Genomic DNA, 12391 nt, shown 5'->3' with positions numbered 1-12391 from the left:
ATTTGAAATTGTGGAGTTGCCGCCTAAAAATGAATAAAAACCTCGCTGCTCTGTAGAGCTTTGCTGAATCCTATGGTTTGGACTAAATTCCTTTTCTGCACTTTTTGCTGGGATATTTGTGAAGTGCAGTAATTCGCTCTATTGGTTTGTTAGACTTCAATTACCCAATACTGACTGGGTAAATGTATCATCGTGACATGCTACAGAGATAAAGTTCCTGGATGGAATAAATGATAGCTTTATGGAGCAATTGGTTCAGGAACAGACAAGAGAGGGAGCAATTTTAGACCTAATTCTCAGTGGAGCACAGGATTTGGTGAGAGAGGTAACGGTGTTGGGGCCGCTTGGCAATAGTGAACATAATATGATCAAATTTGAATTAATGACTGGAAGGGGGACAGTAAGCAAATCCACGGCTCTCGTGCTAAACTTTCAAAAGGGAAACTTTGATAAAATGAGAAAAATAGTTAGAAAAAAACTGAAAGGAGCAGCTACAAAAGTAAAAAGTGTGCAAGAGGTGTGGTCATTGTTAAAAAATACCATCCTAGAAGCACAATCCAGATGTATTCCACACATTAAGAAAGGTGGAAAGCAGGCAAAACGATTACCGGCATGGTTAAAAGGGGAGGTGAAAGAAGCTATTTTAGCCAAAAGATTTGTATTCAAAAATTGGAAGAAGGAGAGGGGGATCCAAGATGGCGGAGTAGCAGCACCACAGAGGCGTCGCTCTGCAATTGTGGATTTGAAATTACTTTTTCCCCTTGAAAAATGCCGCATTCGGTCCGGAAAAGAAGGGCCAAGGAGAGGGACTCGGTAGAGATCCCCCCAGGAACCCCCAAAACTGGACCGATGGACGCACATGTGGTGCCTGGACTTACCATGCCGGGAGGACGCCCGCAGGAGTTGGTTCATGAGAGCCCTATTCCAACAGAATCGCTCCGGGACCTGGAGACCTCATTGTCCCCGGTGATTAGAACACCGCCAGCAAACCCCGCGGAGGTCAGGGAGGCCCATCGGGAGTCGACTCCGACGCGACCTGATGAGGTCACTAGCCCTGGAAGCACGGGGGGAGAATTAACAGCAGACACCGCGGCAGAGCCCGAGGCTATCGGAGGAGCTGAGCGGTTTACAGCGCGAGGAGAGGGGATGACTTCAGGAGGAAATAATTCGGAGAAAGAAGTTAAATTACGAAGAAATCTCATTCCATTGGTGAGACCTCCTGATATAACTTTAAGTACAATTTGGGAAACGCTAGTAGTTTTGAATGAAAATATTTTTCTCCAGTTAAACCCTGTAGTAACTAAAGTTGAAGATCTGGGTTTGCAAGTTAAAGCCCTACAAGAAGAAAAAGTTAAACAACAAGGTGTAATGGATTCGGTGCAAAAAAATATAGGAAATTTAAAAGATTTATACACAAATTTGATTAAAGAAAACCAAATCCTAGATAAAAGGCTTGAGAATATGGAGAACCAAGCACGGGGGAAAACTCTGAGATTGATAAATTTTCCAAAGGTTCCATTGGTCTCAGCAAGAGATATGTGGGTGAAATACGCTCAAGAAATATTGAAATTTTCTGATCAGATAATGCCTCCATTAACAAAAATTCATTATGTGATACCATGGAAGGAAAAACCTGCTGAAGACCAGGAATTTAGAATACTTTCCCCCTTAAATATTTCAGAATTACTAGAGACGTCGGACACTAACTTGGCCCAACCTGCAACATTAATTGTTTCCTTCCTGTTGGACTCAGATAGGGATCTTGTAATGAAAATGTATTTCAGAAATATAAAAGAGTTATTTCTTCAGATGAAGGTACAAATTTTTCCTGATGTAGCGAAGAAAACACAGGAGAGAAGGAAGCAATTTTTGTTGATGAGACCTCAGGTTTTAAATATGGGAGCAAAATTTAAACTGAAATTCCCTTGTAAATGTAATATAAGGTACCTAGAAGTTAATTATACATTTTATGTTCCATCCCAACTTGTAAAATTTATATCAGATAGAGTGACTCCCAACATAGAAATAAATCCTCCTGATGTATCCTCACCTCAGTAAGCTATTGTTCTATTTAATTAAGTAGTAAGTCCAACTACTAATTCTTCTGTAATGTTATATTATGAATGAGCTCTCATGAGAATTGGATCCCCCTATCTTGAGAACTACGATGTTAGCCGGTAACTTGGATGGAATTTTTTTGTGTTTGTTATAATATTGAAATATGGAGAAAGGCTAACTTTTTGTTTCCTGTTCAGTCATGTTTATTTTGATTGTTAAGTGTAATAATATCATAAATAAAAAATTAAAAAAAAAAAAAAAATTGGAAGAAGGATCCAACAGAAGGAAATAGGATAATGCATAAACATTGGCAAGTTAAATGTAAGACATTGATAAGACAGTCTAAGAGAGAATTTGAAAAGAAGTTGGCTGTAGAGGCAAAAACTCACAGTAAAAACATTTTTAAATATATCCGAAGCAGAAAGCCTGTGAGGGAGTCAGTTGGACTGTTAGATGATCGAGGGGTTAAAGGGGCACTTAGAGAAGATAAGGCCATCGCGGAAAGATTAAATGATTTCTTTTCTTCGGTGTTTACTGAAGAGGATGTTGGGGAGGTACCCCTACTGGAGAATGTTTTCATGGGTAATGATTCAGAAGGACTGAACCAAATCACGGTGAACCTAGAAGATGTGGTAGACCTGATTGATAAACTGAAGAGTAGTAAATCACCTGGACCGGATGGTATACACCCAAGAGTTCTGAAGTAAATAAAAAAATGAAATTTCAGACCTATTAGTAAAAATTTGTAACCTATCATTAAAATCATCCATTGTACCTGAAGACTGGAGGATAGCTAATGTAACCCCAATATTTAAAAAGGGCTTCAGGGGCAATCCGGGAAACTACAGACCGGTTAGCCTGATTTCAGTGCCAGGAAAAATAGGGGAAAGTGTTCTAAACATCAAAATCACAGAACATATAGAAAGACATGGTTTAATGGAACAAAGTCAGCATGGCTTTACCCAGGGCAAGTCTTGCCTCACAATCTGCTTCACTTTTTTGAAGGAGTTAATAAACATGTGGATAAAGGTGAACCGGTAGATATAGTATACTTGGATTTTCAGAAGGCGTTTGACAAAGTTCCTCATGAGAGGCTTCTAGGAAAAGTAAAAAGTCATGGGATAGGTGGCGATGACCTTTCGTGGATTGCAAACTGGCTAAAAGACAGGAAACAGAGAGTAGGATTAAATGGACACTTTTCTCAGTGGAAGGGAGTGGAGTGCCTCAGGGATCTGTATTGGGACCCTTACTTTTCAATATATTTATAAATGATCTGGAAAGAAATACGAGTGAGGTAATCAAATTTGCAGATGATACAAAATTGTTCAGAGTAGTTAAATCACAAGCAGATTGTGATAAATTGCAGGAAGGGAGCCTAGGCTGACCAAGTCAAGGGGCAAGCCCCCCTAGGCCCCCCAAGAGCGAGGGAGACAGATCTGTCTCCCTAACACAGAGGAATAAAAACAATCTGAATAAGACTTTTTTTTTTTTTTTTTACTGAGAATTTACAGAAGAAATACTTGCTTGAACTTGCCCCACAAGAAAGAAGAAAACAGAAAAAAAAACCCTACAGGGAAAAGGCAAGCTAACGGGAACCGCAGGGTGAGCTGCCTGGCATCTGCTGGAGACAGACAAATACTGAAGGGCTGCAGGGTAGGCTCTGTCCTGATATAGGATACCCTTTCAGTTTTGGTCTGTCTCCATCTGCTGGACAGGAGGCTCAACCCATGGTTTGGACTGATCCGGGTACGTACAGGGAATGTTTTATCTCTCTTGACTTTATTGCTTAATGTTTTATGAGGAATGATGTTTCTGTTTTTCCATTGTTGCGATGCATAATAGTGAAAATATAAGGGAGTTTGTGTGAGAATGAGCATATTTATTTTATTTATTTATTTAAAATTTTTTTGTATACCGACATTTGTTAAGCAAACATCACATCGGTTTCCATGTAACAAAGCCCTGGCCAACAGGGCTTTACAATGAAACTGATAAGGGAACTGGGTGGTGGGAAGAAGGGGGGGAAAAATGGAAAATACTGTACAAATATATAAGCGTAATAACATGGTTAGATATAAGCAATAAAAATTATATACAAGTATTATATACAAGTAAATTATTTACAATAAAAGTTCTGGGTTTGAGGGGCGAGGAGAAGGGCAGGGGAGGGGTGTGGAGAGAAGGAGTAACAAGCAGGGGGGGGGTTCATGTGTAGGCTCGTGCGAAAAGCCAAGTCTTGAGATTTTGTCTAAATTTTTTGGGGCATATATATGTTAGAAAGTGTGTATATATAAAAGAGAGAGAAGAAAGTTTGTGTATACCTCCAGTCCCTGACTAATCCATAACAATCTGAGGGTGACTGGAATTTAAAGTTCACAGGTATGAATAGCAAGGGATTCTTTTAGCCTTCATTTTAATTATTGGGTGTTATTTGCTGTGTCTGCTGTTTTGAAAAAAACAATGTTATAGATTTTTAATTAATCAATGATCTAATTCATCAGCTGCTTTGAAATATTTATTTTTTATGAGTATGGCTTTACTATTATCATATCTTGATTTTATTGTTTGATGTTTAATGAAGAATGGTGATGTTTCTGTTTTTCTATCATTGCACTGCATACGGAGTCTGTCTTGTTATGGTTTCCAATTCAGTTTTTGTTTGCACATTTCTAGTTCAACTTTATTGTCTCTTTATTCTGTATCTGGTGAGGGTCTGAGTGTCCTGCATGTGTGCCTGAGGTGAGGTATTCTGCTAGCGTGTAGTTTCTTTGTAGGGATCTATATCAGCTTGGCTTATTCTGTTATCCTAATATCAGATATATAGGAAAATTAGGCCTTACCTGATAATTTTCGTTCCTGTAGTACCAAGGATCAGTCCAGACTGCTGGGTTATGCCTCCCGTCCAGCAGATGGAGTCAGAGAGAAACTGAAAAGGCACCACCTGTCTGGACTGATCCTGGTATGTACAGGGAATGATGTTTTAGGGCCTGCTGTAACAGAGTAGGAAAGCAGTGCAGAGCTGCAGACTCTGTGGCACTCAGTTAAAGAGAATGTACTGGAATGAAGTGGGAGGGGGGGGGGGGCGGTATGGAGAAGTGGAGGCAAGCTACACTCACAAAAAGGGATGGGGAGAGCCAAGAGGAAGTGCTGATGCAGTGTTGGCTTCTGTAGGCTGGACTTTCCTCCTGAAAGGGTCAACTGGCTGTAGAAACAGTGAGTCTCCTGGGAATGGGGAAGGGAGAGGGTTAATGCACCTGCAGGCTGGGGAAGGGCTGGCAGCAAGCAAAAGTTATTAGATAATCATGTGGCAGTACTGGAGCAGGGGTACTCACTATGGGGCGGATTTTCAGAGCCCTGCTCGCCGGTAAGCCTATTTTACATAGGCCTACCGGCGCGCGCAGAGCCCCGGGACTCGCGTAAGTCCCGGGGTTTTCGGAGGGGGCGTGTTGGGGGGCGTGTCGGGGGCGGGCCCGAACCGCGCGGCGTTTTCGGGGCGTGTCGGGAGCGTTCCGGGGGCGGCCCGGGGGCGTGGCCGCGCCCTCCGGACCCGCCCCCAGATCGCGTCCCGGCGCGCAGGAGGCCCGCTGACGCGCGGGGATTTACGCCTCCCTCTGGGAGGCGTAAATCCCCCGACAAAGGTAAGGGGGGGGCTTAGACAGGGTGGGGGGAGGGCAAAAGGAAGGGGGTGGGGGGAGGGTGGGGGGAGGGCAAAAGGAAGTTCCCTCCGAGGCCGCTCCGATTTCAGAGCGGCCTCGGAGGGAACGGGGGTAGGCTGCGCGGCTCGGCGCGCGCCGGCTATACAAAATCGATAGCCTTGCGCGCGCCGATCCAGGTTTTTAGCAGATACGCGCGGCTCCGCGCGTATCTGCTAAAATCCAGCGTACTTTTGTTTGCCCCTGGAGCGCAAACAAAAGTAGGCCTATTCGCGGAGTATGAAAATCCGCCCCATTGTGAACATACGAGTAACAGCAGCACAATGACAGAATTGTGTTTCAGAAAGAGAGAGTGCGTGTGTGGAAGTCTCTCTCCATGACAAAGAAAGATATCCATATACACACTTTCTCTATGACACATGCATACACTATGAGCTAGAGTGCGTGTGTGAGCGTCTTTGTGTCTTAGAGACTGTGTGTGTCTGACACTGGCTGGCAGTGTGGTTGTCACATTACTTGGCAACTGGTTCATGAGCTGATTGGGTGGCAAAAGACTTTAATAGAAGACCAGGAATCCAAGATAAAATTATGAGAGATGTAACCAGACTTGCGGGCAGATGGCAACCGATTCCATGTATGGAAGAGGGCACGCAACTCCGTTTGCTCACCTCTAGTCTAGGGTGTGTTCTACTACTTAGTTATTTAGGAAAAAATGTGACATTTATGTTGGAGATTTTTTAGCTCAATTCTGCCGGGCTCCAGGTCACATGATATACCTATGAAGGGTCAGTTTGGTGTGCTTTTGGGAACTGTTGAAACATATGCTGCAGGGAAAATGCACAAGGAAGTCAGACAGATACCTTGTGGTCCAGTTTTGAAAAAAAATCCCCCAGGGCTGATATTTTCCTGCAATCTGCCCCTGGGGATGCTCCCCTCCCCAGAGTTAAAATGTGCGTTCAAGTCTGTGCTGAACGCACATTTTAAAGTCAACCAGCTATTTTTTAAACTCCAGATGCATTAGCATATTTATTTATTTATTTATTTATTTATTTATTTAGGGTTTTTATATACCGGCATTCGAGAACGCAGTCCCATCATGCTGGTTCACATTAAAACAAGTGTGCATCGTAAACAAAACTAAAACAATGGTGCGGAAAAAGGCAGTTACAAATAACAGGGAGATTAGAACTTGGCGGAGAGAGAAGAGAAAGGACAGGTTATTAATTCAAACATGTAACGATAGTGTAAAATAATATAAAATTCAAACAAGAAGGTTAGTCATGGTGTATGTGAAGGTAAGGATTGGCGTGGAAGGTAGATCAGTTTGAGTCCGGGAATGCTTGTGTGAATATCCATGTCTTTAGTCTTTTTTTGAAGGTTGAGATGCATGTTTCAAGTCTGAGGTTTGAAGGGATAGAGTTCCATAACGGTGGAATGGCTGTAGAGAATGCCCGATCTCTTAGTGTGATGTGTCTGGTAGATTTGGACGGTGGTACCTGTAGCGATCCTTTGTATGCATCTCTTGTTGGTCTTGTTGAATTATGTAGTTGGAGAGGGATCTGTATGTCGATGGGAGCCAGTAGGTGGATATTTTTGTATGTGGTAAGGATGGCCTTGTAAATAATTCTAAAGTGTATAGGTAACCAATGGAGGTTATATATCAATAGCTTGCTCTACTGGAAGTTAAAAAAAATTTAATCTGAGCATTAAAACTGTGTGCTGATATTCAGTGTACAGTGTTTTAGCACCCACATTGCTGCATCAGCTTGTCAGGGAGGTCTAGGGACTAATTACTCCTTAAGGCAGCCACAGAAGCTTCCCAACACAGCTGCACAATCAGCATGCATTTTTCCATAGTGTGCACACAAGGGCAGGCTTTAGCAAGAACAAGCATAGGCTTTGGCAAGAACAAGCATCATTTCTGGTTCCCTCCCTCCCTCAGTAAAAGAAAGCCGGAAGGGTATATACCCCAGCCTGCCTTATCACAATGATCTGGTGATCTCGCCTTTGAAATGGCTCTCTCCTTCACAGTCTCAGCACAGAACTTACAAAAAATGTAATGATGATTTGCTGCAGCAGTCAGCACTGTCTTCCCCCTCCCTCCCCCCGTTTGAACACTCTTGCCATAGTAACAATCTCATCTCTGTTTTAAACTCTATAATAATTAGAGATCTCTCTTTCCAGAAATTATATTCCCTTATGCAGGTATTCTGTGGTGAAATTTCCTTTCCCCCAAGCTCTCCTCCCCCAGCCGTATAATGAAAGCTGCGGTACCTGTGCAGGCGCTGCCTCAGCCATTCTCTTTCCTGCTTTTCTTGGGAAGGAGCTGCAGGAGGATTTGCTCTCTCAGCTGGAAGATGGCAGATAAGGAGGAATGCTCTCTTTCTTTCTTGGGATGGAGGCTTCAGGCTCTGCTTGTCTTGCAATGGCTGATGCATGCAGGGAAACTGCAGGAAACGTTACCGGGTTAGGAAGGAGGGGAAAGGAAGCTGGAGAGGGACCTAGGCAGAGAAAGAAAGGACCTGATATAATAAAAACACGAGTTAAAAAATGTTCACTGAACGTAAGTGTACCCCCATGAACTGTATTTACAAGTGAGTATCTCTTTAAGAAGCTATGAGAGAGAGCGCGAGCGAGAGACAGACAGACAGATGAGGGCATAGAGCATGCTCAGTTGGATGCCTTTGTTTTAAAGCAGCCATGCTTAAGGGCAATGCATATGCTCAGTAGAGAAACTGCAGGTGGAATAAATGCATATTGCCAACAGGCGGGTGGGGTTTTCTCTGTCTTGCATAGACTGCTAGAGGAGGCAGCAATCCTGTGCTACCGACAGAATAGCTAAAGGCCAGAGGAAATCTGAGTAGGTTGCAGGTTCCAAGCTGTGTACCCGTAAAAGCTGTGGCACCAGAATACATCTAAAGAAGATTACTTCAGGAATTAGACCCCTATCAAGGAATAAAATTGCAAGTAACAAAAAGTCTGGCCTTTAAGGAAAGGGCTGGGCAATTAGGAAATTGTTGGTTTTTCTTATTACCAAAAAAAAAAAAAAAAAAATCAGAAAAGCAAGTTTGCTTCCCGTAAACAGTGTTTTCAGTAGACAGCAGGATGAATTAGCCAATGCTGTCTGGCAGCGCCCCCTGGCAGCCCAATGCAGGAACTTCTCCTAAAATGTTGAACGATGTGCTCCTACATGCCTGCGCAGTACCTTCCCGCGCGACTGCCTGCATTGCACTGTACTGTACTGTATTGGCCTGAAACTGAGCGCACTGTTAACCTGCCCTTGGACGCACTTTTTCCCTTACCCCTTATTCAGTTTCCTGCCCCATGGATGCATCGGCAGTGGCATGTTGATGGAGGCAATAATGAGACGTGAAGGTATGCAAGGAAGACCATGTAGCCGCCTTGCAAATGTCCTGAATTGGTACTTGCTGTAAGTGTGCGATTGAAATAGCTACAGTGCACAGTTAATGTGCCTTTACCCTTGAAGGTAGTGTCTCTGATCTGGTAGAATAACAGAAATGGATGCATTGAGTTAATCAGCTTGCTAGTATGCATTTGGTTACTGGCAATCCTGGAGCATTCGGGTTGAAGGAAAGAAAGTTGAGTATGCCTGCTGGGCATACTAGTCCGTTTCTTGTAGTAGGCCAACACTCTCTTGCAATCCAATGTGTGAAGTAGAGCTTCCCGGCTGGAAGCATGCAGTCGTGGAAAGAAGGTCAGTAACGTTATAATCTGATTGAGATGGAACGCCGAGACCACTTTCAGGAGGAAGGAGGGATGCGCCAAAGAGTAACCTTGTCATGGTAGAACTGGAGATAAGGCACATAGAGCACCAGTGCCTGAAGCTCGCTCACCCTCCGTGCCGAAGTTATTGCTACTAAAAAGAGTACTTTCCATGTGAGGAACTTCATCGAGGAGATTGAATCGGCTCAAATGGAGGGTACATCAATGTCTCCAGGACCACGTTCAAGTCCCATGAGATTGCTGGTCATGAAACTGGAAGACGAAGTCTCAAAGCCCCATTCATGAAACGAGAAATGAGGGGGTGCATGGAAATGCAGGCTTCCTGAATGGAAGGGTGATAAGCCTCAATGGCACTGAGGTGCACTCTGATGGACGAAATTGCTAGCCTGGACACATACAGTGAGTGTAGGTACTGAAGCAAGTGTTCTGGAGAGGAGTGAAAGGGGTCCAGAGATGCCGATACACACCAATGGTGAAATCTAGACCACTTGGTTGCATAATTTCTTCTTGTGGCTGGACTGCATGAGGAAATGATAATATCTTGCCCCTCCAGTGAAATAGGCAGATGGCTCAGTATCTCCCTTTCAATCTCCATGCTGTCAAATGAAGGAAGTCCTGCATGGGATGAAGAAATGTCCCTTCCTCCTGTGTGAGGAGAACCAGTGGTTGCATGAGGTAGGCATACCACGGTTGCCTGGGCCACACTGGTGCTATGAGGATGAGATCTGATTCCTCTGCTGTGCCTTTCTGTTACATGCGGGCAATAAGCAGAATTGGGCGGAACGCATACATCAATGACCCCTCCCAGCGAATCAGAAATGCTTCCTGAGCCTCTCGCCAGGAGCTGGGGTACAGGGAGCAGAACTCCAGCAGCTATGCATTGCATTTGGTGGCGAAGAGATCTATTGTCGGAAGACTCCCACCTGCAGAAGAGGGAGGTCACTAGCTCCGGATGCAGTTCCCACTCCTGCTGAGCCGGTCTGCTTCCATGTTCCTTACGCCGGGCAAGTAGGTGGCTTGCAGCTGTATGGAGTGAGCTAGCGCCCACTCCAGAATTCGCACCGACTCCCTGCAAAGAGGTTTGGAACTGGACCCATCTTCCTTGTTGATGTAGAACATGACTGCCTGATTATCCATGTAAATTATGACTGTTTTGTGCTGGAGAAGCTGAACGAAGGCGCGGATTGCTTATCGAATGGCTTGGAGTTTTAGCAGATTGATTTGGAATCGTTTTTCTGAGGGGGACCAAAGGCCTTGGTGGAGGCGTCCATAGTTAGGATGATCTGGTAGGATGCAGTCCGGAAAGTTGCACCTAAGTGGAGATTCCTGGGTTGAAGCCACCAGTTCACGACCAATACAATCGGACAAGTCAGATTCACCGCCCTCGACACAGGGTGGAATCTCTGGGACCACTGGGACTTTAAACCCTACTGAAAGCAGCGCATGTGAAGAAGTGTGTAGGGGATCACATATATCGCCACTGCCATGTGACCTAGCAAGGTGAGAACTTGACACACCGTGGGGCCGGAAAGGCTCTTTAAAACCAAAGCAAGGGTCCTGAAGGTACAAATCCTGTCCTCCAGAAGGAAGGCCTTGCACAGGCGTGTGCTGATGATGGCGCCTATAAACTGTAGAGACTGAGAGGGTCCAGATGAGATTTCTCATAATTTATGATGAATCCCAGCTGCTCTAGGCAAGTTATAGTCTGAAGTTGGTGGGTGCGCAGCCGTTCCAGGTTCGGAGCGATGAGCAGCCAGTCGTCCAGGTAGGGGAAGAGCTTTATTCCTTGTTTTCAAAGGTGGGCCACAGCTATTGCTGAACATTTTGTGAACATCCTGGGCACTGAGGAGAGGCTGAACCACAGGACCTTGAACTGGTAATACTCGTTGACTTGGAAAGAAAGGTAGTGCCAGGAAGAGGGGTGCATTGGTATGTGGGCATAGACATCTTTCTTTGAGGTCCAGTGAACACATCCAGTCGTTGGGTTGCAGAAAAGGTAGAATGGTTTTTAGGGAAGTCATCTTGAACTTCTCCCACCGAACAAAGAGATTGAGGGCTCGCAAGCCCAGAATCGGGCATAGTCCCCCACTCTTTTTGGGGCTAAGGATGTATTGGGAATAGAAACCCTGGATCTGTTTATGTGGAGGCACCACCTGGATGGCCCGCTGGCGGAGCAGCATGTGAACTTCTTGCAAAAGGAGAGGAACATCTCCCACGCCTTTGGAAGGAGCTAGGTGTGGTAATGTGAGCCTGGATCTGTAGTTCAGGCGGTAACCTTGATGGATGATGTTCAGAACCCAACAGTCTGTTGTGCTTTGAGTCCATGCCCGAGCATAGGAAGCTAGACAGCCACCCATTGTTTCCTGCAGCTGTGGCATTACCGACTTCAAAAAGATTGCTGAGTCTTTTGCTCCACACTTTGCGCTGATTTCTGCTGGCACTGGGTGCAACCACGGCTCAGTTGTTGGGATTGTTGTTGTTGTTGCGACTTTTGCAGCTGGTATGGGGGAGGCCTATATGATGAAAATGGCCTGTACAACCGCTTGGGTTAGAATGGCTTCTGAGTGGTTGAGTAGTATAGTTTCGGCTGTGTCTGCTCAGCTGGGGACGTGAGCGAGGACACCAGTAACTCTGCTCCTTGAGCTGGGAAACTTTCCCTGAGCTTGTCTCCAAACAAGCTGTCCTCCTTGCAGGATAGGTCCACAAGCTTTTCATGAACGTCCTCACAGAGGGCATTCACTCTCAGCCAGGCTATCCTCCTGGATGTGATGGCTTCTGCAGATGTCCAAGCTGACCTGTCAAACCCCTCGTAAACTGTGCGAAGCAGATGACGGAGCCCTTCTTCCATGTCAGTGATGCCCCATCTCTGGGGTCTTTCAGCTGCTCCCTGGTCTTCTTCTGACTTCAGGGTCAAAGGCATTTGTAGAGATACTGGG

At 45.0% G+C, this 12391-nt stretch overlaps 1 protein-coding gene across 5 annotated transcripts in view; it reads right to left on the bottom strand.

The window, feature by feature from the left end:
* LOC115083950 (gastrula zinc finger protein XlCGF26.1-like) overlaps nucleotides 1–12391 on the bottom strand; it is a 72254-nt gene that overhangs the window by 37439 nt on the left and 22424 nt on the right. For 4 of the 5 annotated variants that reach the window (XM_029588107.1, XM_029588108.1, XM_029588106.1 and 1 more), the window contains exon 2: nucleotides 7986–8212. In XM_029588107.1, the coding sequence (XP_029443967.1) occupies nucleotides 7986–8009 (24 nt within the window). In that variant the 5' untranslated portion in view covers nucleotides 8010–8212. Of the gene's footprint in view, nucleotides 1–7985; nucleotides 8213–8303; nucleotides 8370–12391 lie in introns of those variants that run through there. The other variant, XM_029588109.1, reaches the window with a different exon arrangement.

The sequence above is a fragment of the Rhinatrema bivittatum genome, chromosome 2 (genome assembly GCF_901001135.1).
Source record: "Rhinatrema bivittatum chromosome 2, aRhiBiv1.1, whole genome shotgun sequence".
In the NCBI taxonomy this organism is placed as follows: domain Eukaryota; kingdom Metazoa; phylum Chordata; class Amphibia; order Gymnophiona; family Rhinatrematidae; genus Rhinatrema; species Rhinatrema bivittatum.
Note: the sequence above shows the minus strand (reverse complement) of the source record. Positions and strands in the feature narration are given on the sequence as shown.